A 19686-nucleotide genomic window follows, 5' to 3' on the forward strand; every position below is an offset into this window, starting at 1 on the left:
ACACCAAAAGCACGCTGCAAACCTACGGATGCAACACTAGAGGGCGCTCTTAAAAAGGTCAGGGCGGTTTGTATTGCCACATCTATCGCCATCACTTCTGCCCTGGTTGTGAGCCAGGAGCTGATGACCCCTGGTCTAAATAACACTGATGTATGAACGGAAAATATTTTCATGAAAATGGCATACTAAGCGATACTAGAGGACACAACACAAATCAATATCTCCAAAAATGTATTTGATGAATTGATTAATTTTCACAATAGACACATTATTTATTATTATTATTATTATTATTATTATTATTATTATTATTATTATTATTATTATTATTATTATTATTATTATTATTATTATTATTATTATTATATTACTATTATGATTATTATTAATGTTGTTGTTGTTGTTATTATATTGATTATTGATCTGCTCGTTTGCTTGTTGTTATATGTCATTGATTCATTGATAATGAAAACAACTCGTCATCTTAAACACGGTATACTCAGTTCACTAAAATACATTGATTTTCAAAATAAAACCCAGGAGGTTCAGCCTTGTACTGGAAATTGCAACCGGAAGTTGTTTGGTGCGTGAGGTAGTGCTGCCGGCTGGGAATGTCGTCGTCGTAAACCCAAACGAGCAGATGCAAAAACCGAATAACCTCACTCGTCGCGCTTGGGTGGCATAGGTAATTAAATATTAAATTTAAATACTGAACGTCTTTATTTTACTCGGGCAGCGCTTCGTGGACATGTAGCTTGTCGGTTGCTAATAAGCTAGTTCGTCACATCGCATTGAGTCAGGCTGCGGGTGCCATAGCAACCATTTGTGAAACACTGGCCGCTTTGGCTAACGCGTAGCGAGCTAAATATAGTAGTATTTGTCATTCTGATGACTCGTTACGCATGACAACGATCCGAAATGTAGCATCAGCTAGCTCACTTTTAATCAGTGTTGTTGAGTGAACGCGATTGTTAAATACACGCGAATGCAGTGGTAGCTTCCTCGGCTTCATGTTTGGGGCCAGCAATCTTAGCTTAGCTTTATCTGCCAAGGCCGACTCATGAGTTAGCTGTCAAGTTACACTAATAACACAAATAATTGAGACCCATGTGATTTTTTTTAGTTTATTCATTTAGATTAATAATCTAGATTAATTGATGGCGTATGAGTATTTGATGATTTGTCAGCAGTGTGAACATTTCGAGTGTATCTGCTGATAATAAAGTTCTGTCTAATATTGCTGTGCTTTTAAAAATGATTAATGGCAATCTCCAACTTTCTTAACATTATTATGAAATAATAGGATACGCGGTACGGAGAATGAATGAATAATTGTGCAGTCAAGTGTCTGAGGTTAAAATGTTTTTCAGTTAATTACACATTTTGTGAATGTAGACAAACTTCCTAAGCATACATTTTGATTTTACAACCTAATATCATGTTATGGTTGAATGACAGTGTCGGGCCAAAATCTAGTATGGACGTTGATGACTGCAATGGCCAGTCTTACATGTCAGGTATTTATTTGTTTATTGTTTTCTTTCAGCCGATGAATAACCAACTCAGCTAAATCCTATTTTCTTCATTTCCAGCTAGTGGAGACTCCTCAACAGAAAGAGAGTTTTCAGGGGTGCTCGGTGGTCCGACAGTAAGCACCCCAAAGAGTAAGGGAACCTCACCTTACCACTCTGTCAGTGGTAAGTTATTCCTGTATTTACTGGACATACTAACCTCCTTCCTATAAAAATGCAACTTGTCTTTTTATGTCACCCCTGTAGGAAATTCCATTAAAGTAGAGCTTTACAGCGATGAAGACCCTGGTCGGAGTAACGACGATGAGCGAGGGGAACATTTTGAGGAAGGAGGTCTGGATCAGGGAACGGAGGGACCTGGTTACAGGGAGCTTGCCAATCATGACAACATCAGACTGCCCAATGGGAAGCTCAAGTGTGACATCTGTGGAATGATCTGCATTGGACCCAATGTTCTCATGGTTCATAAACGCAGTCACACAGGTAAAAATATGCATCGTATGTAATTGCATTGCACTGAATTAAATCTTTCCCATGTCCATTACAATTAAATTTCTGTGCAGGTGAGCGGCCATTCCAGTGTAATCAGTGTGGTGCCTCCTTCACTCAAAAAGGAAACCTTCTCCGTCACATCAAGCTGCACTCTGGCGAGAAGCCCTTTAAATGTCCTTTGTGCAATTATGCCTGCAGAAGAAGAGATGCACTCACTGGCCATCTTCGCACGCATGCTGGTAGGACATATTTACGGCAAATAGGTCTGTAGCTCCATGTCACAAAAGTGATACCTTTCCTTCCACTTTGGCACCAGTGTCCTCCCCAACGGTAGGGAAGCCATATAAGTGCAGCCACTGTGGTCGCAGTTATAAGCAACAAAGCACCTTGGAGGAGCATCTCGAACGCTGCTACAACTACTTGCAAAGTGTGGAGCCAAAGCAACCTAGTAGTGCTCAGCATCTTGGTGAGGATGGATCATGCAAATTGCAATACAGTCGTACCTCTACTTTTTTCATAGCTGGAATATTTCGTAAGTAGAGCAGTACTTTATAAAAAAATTCTGTAAATTCGTTCCACGGTCCTCAAAAAAACACCAACTAAACCCTTTAATAATATGTCCCACTTTTGTATGAAATATGTGAGAAACCGACATTTTTTAAAATTAATTATTAATGTATTAAAATGAATAACAAGCATGCAAAAACATGTTGCAGCAGTACAGTACATTAGGGAAGAAGCTAACGTTAGCATGTGAACACATGCAAATAAACACACATCTAAATAACTTCAAATACAAATTCAAAACGAATTAGCATGTGAGCATGAAAGTTAATGGTTGTCTGTCCCCTCGTGCCCTGCGATTGGCTAAATATTTGGGTATGCTTAATCTACAGTGGCTGGAATATTTCAAATCTTTGACAAGTACTATATAGTCTGTCTTTTGTAGGAGAGGAGATGAGGGAGATGGAGTACATACCAGACTCCCCTCTTCACGGCTCCTCAGACAAGACGACGTTGATTGATCGTCTCGCCGGGAGCATCACCAAACGCAAAAGATCCATGCCGCAAAAATTTGCAGGTGAGCATTTGATATTAAAATTAGATATTGAAATGCTTTCTTGTGTTTCTTTGATTCCTGTTGATAAATCTTGAATGATGTGACAGAGTTTTAAATGAAAAGCTTTTCAGCTGGTGGTGTGCCTTGTCATTTTGCAATGCAAAAATTGTGCCGTAGCTCATAAATGATCACATTTTATTCCTAAAATTTCACATTCCAGCGTTATATTCTTGACTTTGGATTGTAGTTTTGTTTGCCTAATTTTTACTGACCCTGCATTTTCACATGCTCCAAGGTAATATCATTGCCGCCTAAAATTGCAGGAGAGAAGCACATACATCGTGGAAATGCACCTTATGACCTCGATGCAGATGGAGAGTCACATTCAGAAGACTTGGAAGTTCTACACGTTTCTGGAGGGGAGCTTGCGGGGGCAGCTGGCAGCGGGGGAATTGGGGGGATGCCAGATCCAATACAGCCTCTCCATCTCCCCAACACTCATCCTTCATGTTTATCGGAACTCCGATCCATACACGCTGCCGCCCACGCGTCTGGCGCGCTCAGCTTGAGGCCGGACTGCCCAGGAGCCGGTGCGGGGGCCGTGGGAGTGGGCAGAAGGGAGGTGCCTGAGGGTCACGAAGATCTGCCCCCGGGTAGAAGTCAAACAACCTCCCCCAGCAACGGTTGCCAGGACTCCACGGACACGGAAAGCATGCCCGACGAGCCGTGCAACAGCACCTCTCTCGCTGTGAGCGCGCACGGCGGCAACAATGGGCATCAATTCCACAACGCCGGGCCTCCTACGCACTACAAGATTTGGGAAAGACGCAGTCCCGGCAACGCCAGAGACAGGGAGATGAAAAGACAGGATGGAGATCACCCCGCGGCCCCTCCGTCCGGCCCCGCCCCCACGCCCAGTTCGCCCACGACACCCTCGTCCACCTCCAGGGAGACTCTGCGCGTGGTGGACGGCGAGGGGCGAACGGTGCGCTGCTTTCGCTGCGACCACTGCCGCGTGCTCTTTCTGGACCACGTCATGTTTACCATCCACATGGGTTGCCACGGCTTTCGCCAGCCTTTCGAGTGTAACATCTGTGGCCACAGGAGCCAAGACCGCTACGAGTTTTCCTCGCACAGCGTACGCGGCGAGCACATCCTGGATTGAGGAAGAGTTTCGATGAGCTCGGCCTGGCTCGGTTTGGTCTGCACGGCACAAAGGAAAGATATTGTTCATCAGAATGCACTTTTAAAATGTCTTTGACATGCACTTTCCCATCCACATGTGTGCCTTGGGTCCAAATTCAGGATTTCCACCTGATGCGCATACTGTGGTTGACCAATCTGACCTGAAACCTCTTGAGCACTTTAACAGATTCTTCATCCTAAAAGGTAAAAATGTGAAGATCTTGCCTCTTTAAACAAAAAAAAATGTCCCTGATAACCTCACATTAACATTCACTTTCCCAGTTCTCACTCAGTCCTTGTTTTAAGTGCAGACCAAATTCCAGGGCCAGGTCAAAGTCAGTGAGATGTGTTTTTAAAACAGCTGTTTGTGAATCATGAATGCACTTTTGGTTTTGTATCAATTGGTGGAGTGATGGAAGTGAGTATATTTTTGAGATGCCCTTCATTTTTTAGCTAGAAAGTGTGAAATGAAGGTTTCCTTGGATGACTTAACTGATGAGTGTTTTGTGTATATTTTTAATGATTTGTTCCAAGACTGCTTATGTTGCACTGATATTTGCCAGAGAATCCTAATTAAATTGTTTTATAGAATAAAAATAAAATGAGAAAAACGTCACTGCCACTGCGGGTGAAGGGTCTTTACCATGTTAATTAGTCAAATCATAATTTCAGTTGCAATTCTGCTGCTATATTTTTGTATTGTGCCTTCCCACTGTAATTGAAATTCAATGACGACAGCTAAAGCTATGAACTAACAATCATCTCAAAACTATGAATTTCTGACAGTTACCAAAGAATTTAGGTCAAACCTTTTGTCAATATACACGTAGGAAAGATTCCTACATATAGATCCATAAAAAAATCCCAATTTTATCAGCATAAACCTCTGGAAAAAAAGCCTTGAGATTTGAGGTGATTTTTTTAGAAAGGTTTTGTCCATTTTAAACAAGGATTTTTATGGTAACATGAAAGTAATTTTGAATTTAAGTGAGAGGTTAAGTGGATTATGACTGTTCTTCACCACTTGCAAAATACTAAGCACCAAAGTATTCATCCAAGAAATGACAGAATCAGCAGCAATTGCAAGAAATGAACCAATTCAAACCTCACAATAGCCAATTTTTGTCAATTGGCTTTTGTAAATTTGACTCACATGTCCATGTCTTTATTTTCTTAACCTTTGTAAAAGTGAACTTACTGAATGCCCAAGTGGTGGTGGGAAAAATCTATGTATTTTTGTGATTGATTTCAAGTGGACATTTTTCCATTTTATTGTGAAAAGTATTATCTGCTGTACAATTTTGTCAATTACATGACAAGAAAACATCTAACTCGCTTTGAATATTGAAGATAGATCTGGTTTGCTTCCTGTCTAGAACTTGATATCGTGCCTTCATTCTTGTTGTTTGTAACGGTCCAGCTTTGTGACGTGCTTGCCACCAGCTTTCCCCTCGCTAGACCCGATTCCCAATTTTTATTCCCAGATGCCCATAGGATATAATGCTGCTGCTACGAGCCAAAGAAAACTCCCTACACACGTTAAACTTAGTCAAATATTGTTCATAAAGAAGACTTAAACGGCCTATTGGATAGCATGTGTCCACAAAACCTGAGGGCATGGAGATGTGACAATTCGATCCTATTTAATCCAGTTCACCAGAATTTTACAAAGCACGTCAAATTGTACATTGAAAATTTCATTTATCAACATGGCAATAGATTTTTTTTCATTTAAGCCATGTACGAAGATTTTAGGGAAACTGTGTATGTTTAAGATATTTTTAAATTCCTTGGGTGTAATGTTTCTTATTTTGTAATCCTTAAAGCCTGTAAATGACCTGGAATCACTAAATACATGCAAATTGTTAAATGCATCTCACAATTATGCATTTTAATACTTGGACCTTAGTGTACATTTTGTACCGTAAAGAAATTAGTCCAAATAAAAGAAAAAAACAGCTTTTACCTTGTTATCTCAGTACATTACAAATAACTAAAAAGATTCAATCAACAACTTGGAACATTTGTGAAGACTTTATTCCTCAGATGTTAAGCATGTCATTACATGGGTTTTGGAGGAGCTCTTGGTGCACCAGCCTATAAAAGAACATTAAAGAAAACAGTTAGGTAATTGAAAAGAATCAGCAACAGTTCTTTGTCAATGTTACTCACATTGGGCCTGAATCTGGGCGGTGGGGTGCGGTCTTTCCGGGCCTCGCAGGAGCGGTTCCTCACCACTTTACTGTGGATGGCACAGCTAACACAGTAGTGCAGCTTCACATAGAGCTTAGGCAGAACATACGCTGCAAAGAAAAGGGTGCAGGCACATGAGCAATGGCACGTGTATTGCGATTCGTGAGGGGGCAAAAAGGAAAATGTACTTACAGTCAAAGACGCTAGCCTCAGAAATGTCTCTCACGGCCGCAGCCTCCACAATGTTCCTGATGACAAACTTCTTGATGGCCTTGTCCTTGGGGACGCAGCGAGCACAGTTGGTGCAGCGGATGGGCTGGACGTGCCCACGCCCCTTCTTGGCACGACCATTATTCCTTCTTTTCTTAGTCTAAATAGCAAGGGAGGAAGATTTTAAGTATCATTGTATAGAATAACTACTACGTGCTGTTCATATGTGGTCAGACATGATCTTGATTGACTTCACTAAAGTACATAGTTAAAAATTTCCAGTTTTAAGCAAAACACATCTGATTCCATTGAACACGACCCTCGACGTCATCCTTGTTGTGGACCCAATGTACTAAAATTGTAATTTTCTTAGTCTAAATAGCAAGGGAGGAATATTTTAAGTATCATTGTATAGAATAACTACTACGTGCTGCTCAAATGTGGTCAGACATGATCTTGATTGACTTCACTTAAAGTACATAGTTAAAAATTCAATGTTTAAAGCAAAACACATCTGATTCCATTGAACACGACCCTTGACGTCATCCTTGTTGTGGACCCTATGCATTAAAATACTTTTAAATCGTTTTGTAAGTTTTACTGTATCGGATTCAGATCCAGCCAAATATCGGCATCAGGAACACATGCATGGCGGTGTTAGCCCACAGATCGCTAGCATTTAGGCCCTGGCCAATTTTAAAACGTTTCGATGGACTTTAATGAACATCTACTGCGTTTTGGCGCATCTTTGCGATTTTATCAACTACGAACACCTAACGTGGAGTCACTTTTTGTGAAACAGTTGTATTTATTTCGTTTTAGCCGAACGACTCTCGTTTTGGTGAACTCACCATGTTGCACGGGAAGCTGGAAAGAGGACCGGAAAAGGTTGTCTCATGGAAAGTAGTGCATTTCCGCTCAACCCTTGGCATTAATTATTGTTCATCAAACTTATACACAACGTTAATACGTGTAAATTGTTGGATAGTGTTATATTTTAAACTATATTATGTAATAATAGTATATATTTCAAATAAATAAATAAAAAATCCGCGGAAGGATATAATCTCTACACGCATGCGCGTAGCCACGTGTAGTTGAACCGATAGGCGGCTGGGTTTTGTTGTTGTTAGTCAACTGCAGAAAAAATAGTGCCCTTAACCAAGCTTCTGATTGTCTCCAATTTCAGAAGTTTAGTAAAAACCGACATGATAAAACATAATACGACAACACAGCCACATAATACATATTATATTATAGTTTTAAAAGTTAGTAGTAAAGACTGTTACAATGTAAATTAACATGCAACTAATCTTAAGACTTCTCCATTTTGATGTAGGACCTCTAATTTTGCACGTATTGCCACAGGATCACTCACAGACACTTTTCAGATATAACTTTATCGCTTGAAGAGGAAAACAAACAAAAGGACGAAAATTCTTATGCTGGAGGGATTCATTCACAAAGATTTAATAATTTTCCCGATTTCATAACAGACGCAACATTGAGGCAGTTAAAGGCAAAGTGTAAAACATTGTCTATAAAAAGGGGGAAAAGTTAATTTCATAGATCCACCCTAAACGACAGATTGTAACTCAAACATGCAGTCCAAAAAAAAAATCATCTTTGGATTGGTAAATGTGTGGTCGGTCTGTTACATTTTTTTATGTGTTAAACACTTAAATCAAGTATACCGAGGTTAAAATTCTGTCAGAGATGTAACATCTAACAGACAAAAGATCACTAAAGCAGCAAACAACAAATCATCATCTGATAAATGAAAGCAATGTGAATTCCAGCTATACCTTTACAAAGTGATGCCTTACAAAGTCAACACAAAGAAAACACATTTAAAAATATGCATTTAAATAGTTCTTTGTCCTGTCTTTATTTCTTTTTGCTTTTCTTATCCTTCGATTTCTTTTTGCTGGGTTTTGGGTCTTTGGCCTTGTTGTACAGGTAGAGTCCCACCAAGCCGAGTAACGTGGGCACCAGTGCCAAACAAACCAAGGGGAACACATCGTTAACCATCTTCTGCCAAGGTGTCTGCTGGGTCAAGGAGAGGACCTCCACCTCAAATTCAAGAGGAGCATCACCTATAACACATTAAAAACAATACAATTACCAGAAGTGCAATGGAGAATAATTTGCATGTTCTTCTTCTTATTCCCATTTATTATTCAAGCAAATTCCTGTAGAGCATGGATAAAATAAATGAGTTTTGTGTGTTCTCTACCTGGAATTGTAGGAGGATAACCTTTCTTTCCATAGGCAAGGTGAGATGGAATAGTGGCTTTGATTTTTTGCCTGATTAAGAGAGTGGCAAAGAAACAAATTAACTAAGCTAAAAGTTCATAGATATGCTACTTTATATTGTTACAATTTGTATTTTTTTTATACAAACCCTTCACACACGCCGATCAAGCTTTGTTCCAGCCCTAAGAAGAAAAAGTATAAAATACAAAGTCAATTTATTGGATTGGATTGGATTGGATAACTTCATTCATCCCGTATTCGGGAAATTTTGTCGTCACAGTAGCAAGAGGGTGAGGATGCAGGAATAGGAAAGGCACTTTAGACATAAATAGATAGGTAATAAGTAAGTTAAAGAGCCAGAGACATAGTAATTAAGATTTCTAAGAGTTATGTGTTTCACTATAAAGTGGATTTAGCTGTTAACCCACCAGAAATAACAGTCCTTTTCCCCAATTCGACAACAAGAGGGTCCCGAGAGAGCGAGGAATCGATGACCTTGCCATCCATCAGTTTACCCTGGTGTGCAGAAGAACATTGTAAGTGATTTGGAGAAATGAGCAGAAAAGTGGAAAGCCCTGATGGGAAAAAGTTTTACTACCACGCTGGGAACGCTGACAGATGCTGCTGTTAAGATACCATGCTGGTTACAATGTTACAGTCTACGGAGGTCAATAAACAGCTTTAAGTAAACACTGGCTTTTCTTTTAAAGAACTGTTCATTGCTGCTTGTTTTATTAATTATTTTATGAATGATCAAAGTGACCGCTTGTATTTGTTACCCTCTCAGGGACAGAGATTAGTTAATCAAAAGTTGGTACTTAAGACCTTTATCCCTTTCAAAAGCACGTGACTACTTTTGGTTAATTATCTATTTTATTTGACATTTAAAACCTTTAACCTGAAATAGGGCAAGAGGCTTTTTTGTAATAAAAAACAATAACAAATATTAGAATTATTATATATATATTCTCATTTCAAGTAGGAGGGCAGGATTGAAAACGGTAATATTTATGACTCTGACGGACTGGCCCCAGGTGGCTGGTTGGGGGGTACACGGTCGATTGGTCGCCGGTCTTTTGGTCGCCCAGAAGGTAAGTGATAATTACCATTTAAATCGTTGCTCAAATTCCCTAAATACAAACTGCGAATTACTATTTAGTCATACTTAATGCCCTAGTAATGATTAGGCTAAAGAGAAGCTCCAAATTTCCCAGGCTTTTATTGTTTTTTGTTGGAGAACTTAAGACCCTGACTGACATAGCTTCTTAAAGGGACAACGCATGTACATACAAACTCATACACTCACACGTCGGCTCAGTGAAACTGCTCAGGGCCATTGTTGGCTTTTATTGATGCGTAGACCGTGTTGTTTTACCTTGTTTTGTCGCCGGTATTTTTGGTCGTCGGTCTTTTGGTCGCCGGTCTTTTGGTCGCCCGTGGTCGTGGTCCGGGCGACCAAAAGACCGGCGACCAATCGACCGCACACGGGTTGGGGACCCCTGCTCTAGCCTTCCCGTGAGGAGTTTCGATAATTTCATCATTCTTGTCCATTAGTGTCTGAATTCTTCTGAGTCTCACTCTCACATTCCGAAATTGTTCATGTGAGATCAATTGAAGGCTGGAAAATTCAATCTGAGTGCGAATGGTTGTCAAAATCTGGAAAAAATCTGCACTCGGAAACCGCTACACTGCACCGTATTACTGAATGACTGCAATCTGATTGAAAATGAAGCAACACTGACATAACGTGTGTTTGATGTCAGCGTGATCGTGCCGATTAACATTGCGTGTCCACCAACGCAGTCAGATTGGAAAAGTGGACGCGTGGATGATCTGATCTCGTGTTATTGTCGACGTGTTCCTCGCATACACGCCGCACAACAGCAGTCGACCAGTATCGCTCTTTCGAGGCTCATTTAACACACTAAATAGCACATTTAGCTAGAATCGCGATAATCCCGATTCATCCAGTGGTCTGGAAGCGTCCTACCGTGTAGTGGATCTGCAACGTGTCCCCCATCGTGGAGAGTACGCTGCAAGTTTCGGGTTTCATCTTTGGGAGGGGGGCCAAAAGGAGTTGAGCGTTAGTGTTGCTTTTCTTCTTCAAATGCATCGTTTTAGCATGGCGTGGAACTCACCAAGGTCTCCACCTGCAGCTCTTCAGATGCATGGTCGTCGTCGTCGTCTTCCCCTCGAACGAGGGTCCCCGTGAACGTGAAAGCCACCGCCAGCAGAAGCAAAACAAAGCTGCCCTGCATTGTGAACTTGTGGAAGAAGAAAAAAAGCCGACGTCAAATAGCAATTTCCGTGTTTTTTTTCGGCGAGCGAATACGAGCCCTCGGGTGCAAAATGTCTACGCAGCGGCCAGTGCTGATGTGTTTAAAGAAAAGCCTGCAGAGATAAGGCCGAGCTACCCGTGGACGTTGGCCCCCAGCAGTAAGACTGGGCTCTGTGGGACGAGCCCGCCTGAAGACCTTCCGCTATCATCACACATCTGCACACCAGCGAATGACCGGCTGATCCCGGTGTACGATAGAGGGCGCTGTTGTGCTCGGGCAATGCCACGTAGCACTCTTGAACTGATGTGCAATCATTAAAGAACGGACCTTTTTAAAAGGCGACCCGGTGGAGCGAGTGGTTAGCCTCACAGCTCTAGGGTTCTGGGTTCAAGTCCAGGTTGGTCTACCTGTTGAAGTGAATTGAATTGAGTTGAATAGAATTGAATGCTTTTATTTTCATTGTACTCTTTTTTTGTTTGTTTTTTGTTTAGCCCCGGGCCTGCATGCCTGGTAGGCTGATTGGATACTCTAAATTGCCCCTAGGTATGGGGGTGAGTGTGCATGGTTGTCCGTCTCCTTGTGCCCTGCGATCGGCTGGCCACCGATTCAGGGTGTCCCCCGCCTCTGGCCCTGAGACAGCTGGGATTGGCTCCAGCACCTCCCACGACCCCTAACTAGGATAAAGCGGTTCAGAAATGAGACCTACTGCAGTAATACCTTGACATACGAGTGTTCCAACATACGCTACATTTGAGATACGAGGGAAATTCTGAGCAAGTTTTTTTTGCCCTGAGATAGGAACAAAATTTGACATATGAGCATACGGTGCGCAGTGATATTCAAAAGATTATGTTAGATGCAAAATGGACGAGTGAAAAGACATTTATTCAGCTTTGATTAAATACAATACATGTTTAAGCTTTGTTTGGCTAATCAGACCTGAATAAATGTTTTTTCATTCTTCAATTCTGCATCTAACTTAAAAAACAAAGTATTGGTTATCCCACTCACACAGCTACTATACTGTAAATTGTAAACCCCAATGGGATAACCCATCATTTGTCTTTTTTAAAAGTTACATTCAGAATTAAATGGTGAAAAGACATTTATTCGGTCCTGATAAAATGCAATTATGTTTAAGCTTCGCTTTGGACCTGTCATTTTTAACTCCCGCAGTAACAAATCAGAAGTTACATTTCTCAAATATCCATCACAAATGATTATATTATATTACTTGAAATTGGCTAAAATCCCAATGCGTTAATCTTATTTTAGCCCAAACCATTGCATCCCCGGGGGCTCGCCTTCGTCAGCTGAGTCATTTTAATCTCGCGAGACATGGTGAAATTCCAACCCGTTGTTCTTGAGCAGATCTCGCGAGACGTCTGAACGAGCTAGGTAAGTAGCGTTTCTTACACACTAAGTGGCACACATCGACGATTAGTAAAATACGACAAAGTAAGTCCATTTTGATCATTATATACAATCGCATGGCGTGGTGGATTTGTAGCGTGTATTTGGAGTCACTTTCATCCGGGAAGAAAAGAGCGATGAATGGAAGGATGGGAAGGAAAGAGACACTTGCAAGCACCGACACGTCTCGTCCACTTCGTTATTAAAAACAACACCCGAGCGGATTTTCCATCACATAATACTATTACTAACATTATGAGGAGGTTCTCTTGCGGTTTAAGAAATAATCGGCAGGTGCTTCGCACGACGTCGATACATTCACGATGAGCGTTAAGGGGGTGGGTTCATTGCGGCAAGTTAGCCTGAATGTTAATGATGGTAGCATCGTTGGGTAACGAAGCTAACGTGGGTCACCCTTTGCCGCGTTCATTTAATGTGATCGACCGTCTTAATGAGGTACAGTCGTCCAACACTTTCTTGCACATGTGTTTTAAAGTAGTAACACATCGTTGACAAATGGAACCAGAACATCTTGGGGTTAATGTCCCTTCAGGACCATGGACAGTGGTGTCACTGGCTATATTCCAATTTGATCTGGTAGTATATATTATTTTCCATAGAGTAAATATTTGCTGTATTACTTGAGTATATCCATTATATCTGTGCAGAATGAATGCTGATGAATAGTTAATTTTCATTTTTTACACCTCTTGTCATTAAAAATTGAGCAATATTGTATTGGTGAATACTGTATTTTTAAGACACCTTGTGTACATTTTGATGCGAGTGGTACATATGTGTCATTTTTTTCCCATAAATAAATAAAAGATACTGCTTTACATTGTTCCACAGTCAAACTGTCTGCACCATAATACAACCTTTTACAGTACAAGCAGTGTTTTAAGTAACATTTTAACATTTATCAAATGCCCTGTGATAAATGGGTAACCAGTTAGTGTCATTCCCCTTTTGCATGCGGAAAAAATTGCAATAGGATTTTTATGTAATGTTAGTTTTGAGCAACAGCCGAATTCCCGATCCAAGTCCATTGTTTGTTTTGTGGCTCAAATAGGCTTTTTAAATGTTAGGTCTTGGAGGCAAGCCTGAAAATATAGGGCGTTTGGGGAGGTTTTATTATGAGTGCAAGCTCTTCATTTAGGCTAATGTTCGAGGGAGGAAAAAGTGAGCAATTCTGAACAGATTGAGCTGCAGCCTGGAGCCATAGCGCCGACATGCCACTCTTCCACTCACGTTGACCAATGCTCTGGGCGACTAGGGGAGTCTCCATGGTTCTCACTGCGTGTTTGGAATGTTTTGGAAAAAAAATGGGAGGCCCGCCTCTTTGACTATTTATCTTGGTGTTAATCATTTTGTTTAAATATTCTATAATAAAGTTTCAATTCAATTCATCGTCCGGAATCAAACTCAGAGACTTCAACTCTGTACGAATCAGTGTTTTTTCATTTACAATGTATTTTTGCCAACAACACTTCTCTCGCGATTTCATTCAATTTTGCTTTGTAATATGCTGTGATAATGAAGTGTATATCCATCCCTCTTTCAGCCTTCCGTGACGGATCCCTTGCCGGAGACGTTGCATAAAGGTCCCTAGAGTCGTGAAGAAGCCTCTCGGAATCATGGGGAACATTTTTGGGAACCTGTTGAAGAGCCTCATAGGAAAGAAGGAGATGAGGATCCTGATGGTGGGCCTTGACGCTGCAGGAAAAACTACAATCCTCTATAAACTCAAACTCGGGGAAATAGTCACCACAATCCCGACTATTGGTACGCGCATCCTGCCTAAGATGAATAAAAGCCCACTCTGCGTGGCATATTTGCTGTATCACCTCACGTTCCACCCTTTGTTTTCAGGCTTCAATGTAGAGACGGTGGAGTACAAGAACATCAGCTTCACTGTGTGGGATGTGGGTGGGCAGGACAAGATCCGTCCCCTCTGGAGACACTACTTTCAAAACACACAGGGTGAGCTGACTAGATATGCCTGGATAGAGATCTTAATCCTAAAAATGTTTTTGCTTGGTTATATATTTTGTTGTTGTTGTTCTGTGTCCACTAGGTTTAATCTTTGTGGTAGACAGCAATGACAGAGAGCGCGTCAACGAAGCGCGAGAAGAGCTGATGCGAATGCTGGCTGAGGATGAGCTGAGAGATGCCGTGCTCCTTGTGTTCGCTAATAAACAGGCAGGAAACACTCACATGCACCTGCAGAAATGAATGACATTCATTACATGATATGTGTCAAAAATTCTGCCTTTAAAGCAAAAATAATACTCGGCTTTTGACAACCAATGGGACTGAAATAGCGGAATCCACTCTTATAATGTTTAACCAAGGTGTAGGAAGAATGAATGAGGCTGTAGTAAAAAATATCCCTCCATTATGAATATTGCTTGTTGGGGCTATATGGGAACGTTAGCCTATCATAGGTCAGCAGGGCATAACAATAGAATATTGTGAATAAGTTGCATTTTTTTGTCACACATTTTTAGAAAGCAGAACTGTTTTTTTTCCCCAGTTATAAATTCATTCGCACATATGGAAATATTCTTGTAATTTTGATGACAGGCAATCAATTAGTTACACCCCATAGGTTTGAACAGGAGAGCTTGCTGACCATTAAATTAGTGTTGTGCGTAAGGAAACGACTATAACCATATCAGTAATTGACTGGAACCAAAAATCACTGGGTCTAAGTCAAGATTGAGACTTAAAGGACTGAAATTGGGAATTTCCCCCGAGACCAGAACAAGAAAAATTTGGTTAAATTTTATTTTAGCCAGGGTGACCAAACTGTTACTAGTCTCTCATTCAAGTATGCAGTACCATGCAAATGTTGGGGCTCCCTGAGTGTGCCCAATTTTTTTTTGCCAAATTTAATTTTTCAATATATTAAGAATTAAGAAAACAAAAAGAAGTATAACATTTGACTCTATTGTATTTCGATTAACGACGTGACAGTTAATCAAATATTTTATCATTTAAAACCATGACTTAAACTACTATTTTTGCCATTGTTTTATGATTTAGCCTTGAAGAAAGTATCCCCTTACAGTTAAAAAGTCTTTTATAGCAGAATGCATTCCTCTTAGGTGGTCCCACTGTATCGTTGTGTGGTACTTGTTGAATGACATCATCCAATAACCAATCTGTTTCGTCCTCAATAGGACTTGCCCAACGCCATGAACGCCGCCGAGATCACGGACAAATTGGGATTACACTCCCTGCGCCATCGCAACTGGTACATCCAGGCCACCTGTGCTACAAGTGGCGACGGCCTCTACGTAGGCCTTGATTGGCTGGCCAACCAGCTCAAGAACAAGAAATAGGAAGACTGAAAACATCCGTAAGACGCAACCATCTGACTTTATTTTCTTTCATCTGGACGGAGGATGCGGGACGGAAGAATTGGAGGGAGATTTTAGGCTTTCATTTTCATTCCGTCAATGTCAGAGTTCCGTTTCAACCACACAAATCATAAAACAATCAATCTGATGTGCCCACCTCTTGTCTTTAGGTGCCGTGTACTATGTTTTTCAGGTCACGTGACGCCACAGCAGCGAGGTGGACTCTTGTAAGGCTCGTGATCAGTCATCTTGTGAACTAAAACCATGTGTGACGACAGCAACCACTATTGAAGGCCTTTGAGCATTTTTCTCAGTATCCTTTATATCCAACTTAAGGTTCATGTACTAGTACACAACACCATTTTGTTTGTCTGTGCAGGGAACTTGAAAGCTTTTCTCTCAATTTTGGGCAATCAGACCCCCACTTTAAAAATGTCGGGATCAACAACAACAGGGACGGAAACTTTTGGTTGCGGAAAATCTTTGGTTAAAAAGAAACATTTTATGAAAAATGAACTAATGAATGAAAATTGTACTTACTGTTATACAAACACAACTCTTTTGCGTATTGTTATAACTTGAATCATTTTGTTGGGGAGCAATTAAATGCACCTTAATGAAGGACATTTGCACTGTACTAATACAAATGCATATCAGTAGTACTGGGAACCTGTGCACTACTAAACTATGTTACCATTCTTTTACATGTCTTAAGTAATGCACTTATTACACGCAGTTGTCAAAGTATTAATGTTCAGAAATATCATTTAGTAGTGGAAAAACATATCCAAACATTGTACTAGTACAAGGACTTTAGGATAGATATCACAGACTCGGAAAAAAAAATGCTCAAACTGCGGCGAACTCGTCAGAACCTCATTCTGAGTTTTTTTTATAGTATTCGCCGTGGTACGAGATGAACACATCTTCACACTAGGCCTTTTTTTTGGTAGCAACGTTCAAAAACCAGCTGTCATTCTTACGTCTGTTCGATGGGAAGGTTCTGTCATTGAGACCTCATATGTTTTCTGAATGTTAATTGAATATTATGCGTGGCTGTAGAAAAACTGTTAAGTATATTTATTTTACACAAAGTCTTTTATTTAGGTGGTTTGTCAATACTATAGGGACGAAAGCAGGGTGAAGCAGATCAAAACACGGGCACAAGCAAATGACTCATACCAGCAGGCTTCTCTCGTTTTTTTTGTTTCTGTGTTGTACATGACAACTATTGTGTTTCTATTCTATTTTCTATCATTTGGGTTTTGTGGCCTTATATTTAATAATGGCTAAAATTGGAATAATGTATTGATTTTTTTGCTCTTTTATGCCGTCGAAACAGGTTTGTGCACTGAAGTTTGGGATGATTAGGCAAAGGTTTGTCCTGATGTAGCTTTTGTTTTGCCTGTATACTTGATCCATATTTAGTGTTAGGTCTTCATTGTATGAAAGAAAAGGGAAAGAAAAGAATCCCGTGATTCATTCTGTACTATTTTAGTTACACGCTGACGACCACTTTTCAGTGCTAAATGCACGAAATCTGTATGAAATGATCACTTCCTGCTGTATCACAAATAAACCCATTTTCTGTAGGACCAGTCTCATCATTTCATAATACACTTTGGTGGGTGCAGTTGTTTAGCCATTCAACCACAGTTGCCAGTGTGTCAACTTTCTTTTAAACGATGCATACACTGTGGCCCCTCCCATTATTTAAAATCATTGCCTGAGCTCAGTTTTAACCTCACATATATGCTGATAATGAATACAAACCAAGTCATTCTGACGTTTTTTTGTCTATCTAATTATTCTTTTGTTGCACTGCACTATACAGTTAATTCACTCAAATTAAGGTGCAGAAATATCATTTAGTAAGTGGAACATTGGTAATTGTGAAAGGACTTCAAAAGCTAAAGCAAGTGACTTTAAAAAGAGAGCAGACCCTATTTTGGACTCAACTTCATCCTAAAAAGTGAGCAAAAAGGCACAAACATAAACCTAGATCCTAATAGAGTCTTCTTTTTCAGCCTTCATTGGCCCCAAAAATCACTTAAGAGAAAATGATGTCACACTGAGAAAATGCTGCAGATTTTTGCAGTTCGTGTGAACCGTTGGCTTACTATTCTTTTGTTGCCATGTGACCGTACTGTCATTCTTTCAACGTCAGATCCAGTCTCAACTACCGTAATAACTGATTGTAGTCTATATTCTGACATTAAATTACAGACAATAATACGTGTTCAGAAAACTGCAGGCATAATCATAATGATAATCATGCTATTGTGGAAAAATCCTACCAAAAGGAGGCAGTCTTGTGCAGCTACAAAAATGCACTGTAAAAATCTACTGTCTGCATCTGGCCTGGAGTCAGCTGGGATAGGCTCCAGCACCCCCCGCGACCCTAATTAGGGTAAAGCGGTTCAGAAAAGGAGATGAATTGAGACGTTCAATATGTACTAATTTTTCTTTTCACATCTTCAGAGGAGGTTTACTTAATAAAAACAATAACGACAACTCAACACAAATGACTGAAAGTCAGAGCTCAAAAATCCAAAACTTTTCCCCCACAATATCTTTTGATCATTTTTTTTTCAAATATGCACGTATTATAGCAATAGCATTGGTAAGAGAACTGAAATGTAGTTTCAAACACTGTTTTAATAGTTATGGAGACTTTTGATGGAATATTTTTCCATTCCAAATTGTTTGAAAATAGGTTGATTTAAAAAAAAATCATCCTGTGTGCTTTGCTTTAATGTTTTTTTCCTCCATGCTGTGTTTGTACAAGCTGCATATTCTTTCTTCGATAAAAAAAAAGGGGAGAAAGGGGAGGGGGGCATTTTAGCATAACTTCCTGGTCATGGTGAAATATTAACCATTAGATTGGAGCACTTCCATTTTTGGAGTGACTCTACTTACCCTCTCGGACCATCGGATTGCTTTTTTTTTGGCCCCCCAATTGTATCTCCTGTTAAAAACAAGATGGAGAAATCAGAAATGTTGCTTGAGTGCAAGCAGGTTGTTGTGAGACGAGCAGAAGAACGGGAGACTGGATCCTCAGGACGAACGGGTTCCACAAAGCAGTTTTGCTGGTTCAACCTCTCTCATGTCAACAAAAATGTTTGCGTGCTGCTTTAGATAACAAAATAACAAGAGATTTTCCAAATCAACATAAGATCAAGGTCATCAGTTCAGTTTGGGGAGGGCACTTTTAATTCGTGTCACTTTCTTTTTTTTGAACATGCAAACTCCACACAGGTGGACCGACCTGGATTCGAACCCAGGACTCCACAACTGTGAGGCCGACACTCTAACCACTCTCCCTGGGCCTGCATGGGATTTATAACTATGAGTAGTTGGTTGTCTGTCTCTCCGTGTGCCCTATGACTGACTGGCGACCAGTCTAGGGTGTAGTCTGCAAATTTATCAGAAAACAATAATCAGCATTATATGTTTGCTATCAAGTAAAATGGAGAACAACAGGCAAAATATAGGTATCTGCCAAGGTAACATTTTAACAGTTTTTCGGATAAATATCACCTAAACACAACTTAACAATCTAAAAAATCAATGGGAAAACGTCAGTAGGCAAGACACCAATCCGTTACGTGGATGCCCTTATTTCCGAAGTGCAAAGAGGTGAAATCAACAAAGCAGTAAATGTAATCTTGAGTTCATCTGTGTAAAGGAGTGGAAGGTAC

At 40.3% G+C, this 19686-nt stretch overlaps 4 protein-coding genes across 5 annotated transcripts; 2 read left to right on the top strand and 2 right to left on the bottom strand.

Moving 5' to 3' along the window:
* The first annotated feature begins 555 nt into the window (after window positions 1-555).
* LOC144075912 (zinc finger protein Eos-like) lies at window positions 556-6230 on the top strand. 2 transcript variants are annotated; one of them, XM_077603357.1, is made up of 8 exons: window positions 556-685; window positions 1459-1517; window positions 1593-1697; window positions 1779-2015; window positions 2096-2263; window positions 2341-2490; window positions 2974-3105; window positions 3408-6230. In XM_077603357.1, exons 2-8 carry the CDS (start codon window positions 1478-1480, stop codon window positions 4247-4249), a joined length of 1674 nt encoding a protein of 557 aa, XP_077459483.1. In that variant the 5' UTR covers window positions 556-685; window positions 1459-1477; the 3' UTR covers window positions 4250-6230. The 2 variants fall into 2 exon arrangements, with proteins under 2 accessions (XP_077459483.1, XP_077459484.1); XM_077603358.1 differs by having other exon boundaries at window positions 2096-2260; window positions 2338-2490.
* Window positions 6231-6288: 58 nt separating this feature from the next.
* On the bottom strand, window positions 6289-7683 carry LOC144075913 (small ribosomal subunit protein eS26). Its single transcript, XM_077603359.1, has 4 exons — window positions 7524-7683; window positions 6655-6832; window positions 6442-6572; window positions 6289-6366 (listed from the first exon to the last, which is right to left on the bottom strand). Exons 1-4 carry the CDS (start codon window positions 7602-7604, stop codon window positions 6331-6333), a joined length of 426 nt encoding a protein of 141 aa, XP_077459485.1. The 5' UTR covers window positions 7605-7683; the 3' UTR covers window positions 6289-6330.
* A 443-nt stretch (window positions 7684-8126) lies between these two features.
* On the bottom strand, window positions 8127-11439 carry fkbp11 (FKBP prolyl isomerase 11). Its single transcript, XM_077603954.1, has 6 exons — window positions 11067-11439; window positions 10919-10981; window positions 9357-9444; window positions 9077-9110; window positions 8909-8979; window positions 8127-8768 (listed from the first exon to the last, which is right to left on the bottom strand). Exons 1-6 carry the CDS (start codon window positions 11184-11186, stop codon window positions 8560-8562), a joined length of 585 nt encoding a protein of 194 aa, XP_077460080.1. The 5' UTR covers window positions 11187-11439; the 3' UTR covers window positions 8127-8559.
* A 1155-nt stretch (window positions 11440-12594) lies between these two features.
* On the top strand, window positions 12595-17577 carry LOC144075873 (ADP-ribosylation factor 3-like). The gene is made up of 5 exons (XM_077603308.1): window positions 12595-12665; window positions 14185-14405; window positions 14493-14603; window positions 14698-14822; window positions 15806-17577. The coding sequence occupies exons 2-5, from the start codon at window positions 14258-14260 to the stop codon at window positions 15965-15967; spliced, it is 546 nt and encodes a 181-aa protein (XP_077459434.1). The 5' UTR covers window positions 12595-12665; window positions 14185-14257; the 3' UTR covers window positions 15968-17577.
* Window positions 17578-19686: the final 2109 nt, after the last annotated feature.

This window comes from Stigmatopora argus, chromosome 6, assembly GCF_051989625.1.
Source record: "Stigmatopora argus isolate UIUO_Sarg chromosome 6, RoL_Sarg_1.0, whole genome shotgun sequence".
NCBI classification, from domain to species: domain Eukaryota; kingdom Metazoa; phylum Chordata; class Actinopteri; order Syngnathiformes; family Syngnathidae; genus Stigmatopora; species Stigmatopora argus.

Excerpts from the sequence above, each read along its gene's own strand:
- fkbp11 (XM_077603954.1), bottom strand. The coding sequence starts at position 11,186 with ATGCAGGGCAGCTTTGTTTTGCTTCTGCTGGCGGTGGCTTTCACGTTC. Across the intron at positions 9,445-10,918 it reads CGTTGCAGATCCACTACACG|GGTAAACTGATGGATGGCAA; the intron begins GTAGGACGCTTC and ends TCTGCACACCAG. Across the intron at positions 9,111-9,356 it reads GAAAAGGACTGTTATTTCTG|GGCTGGAACAAAGCTTGATC; the intron begins GTGGGTTAACAG and ends TTTTCTTCTTAG.
- LOC144075912 (XM_077603357.1), top strand. The coding sequence starts at position 1,478 with ATGGACGTTGATGACTGCAATGGCCAGTCTTACATGTCAG. Across the intron at positions 2,016-2,095 it reads TCATAAACGCAGTCACACAG|GTGAGCGGCCATTCCAGTGT; the intron begins GTAAAAATATGC and ends ATTTCTGTGCAG. Across the intron at positions 2,264-2,340 it reads CCATCTTCGCACGCATGCTG|TGTCCTCCCCAACGGTAGGG; the intron begins GTAGGACATATT and ends CTTTGGCACCAG.
- LOC144075913 (XM_077603359.1), bottom strand. The coding sequence starts at position 7,604 with ATGCCAAGGGTTGAGCGGAAATGCACTACTTTCCATGAGACAACCTTT. Across the intron at positions 6,833-7,523 it reads CCAGCTTCCCGTGCAACATG|ACTAAGAAAAGAAGGAATAA; the intron begins GTGAGTTCACCA and ends CTTGCTATTTAG. Across the intron at positions 6,367-6,441 it reads CGCCCAGATTCAGGCCCAAT|GCTGGTGCACCAAGAGCTCC; the intron begins GTGAGTAACATT and ends GTTCTTTTATAG.
- LOC144075873 (XM_077603308.1), top strand. The coding sequence starts at position 14,258 with ATGGGGAACATTTTTGGGAACCTGTTGAAGAGCCTCATAGGAAAGAAG. Across the intron at positions 14,406-14,492 it reads CACCACAATCCCGACTATTG|GCTTCAATGTAGAGACGGTG; the intron begins GTACGCGCATCC and ends CTTTGTTTTCAG. Across the intron at positions 14,823-15,805 it reads TTGTGTTCGCTAATAAACAG|GACTTGCCCAACGCCATGAA; the intron begins GCAGGAAACACT and ends CGTCCTCAATAG.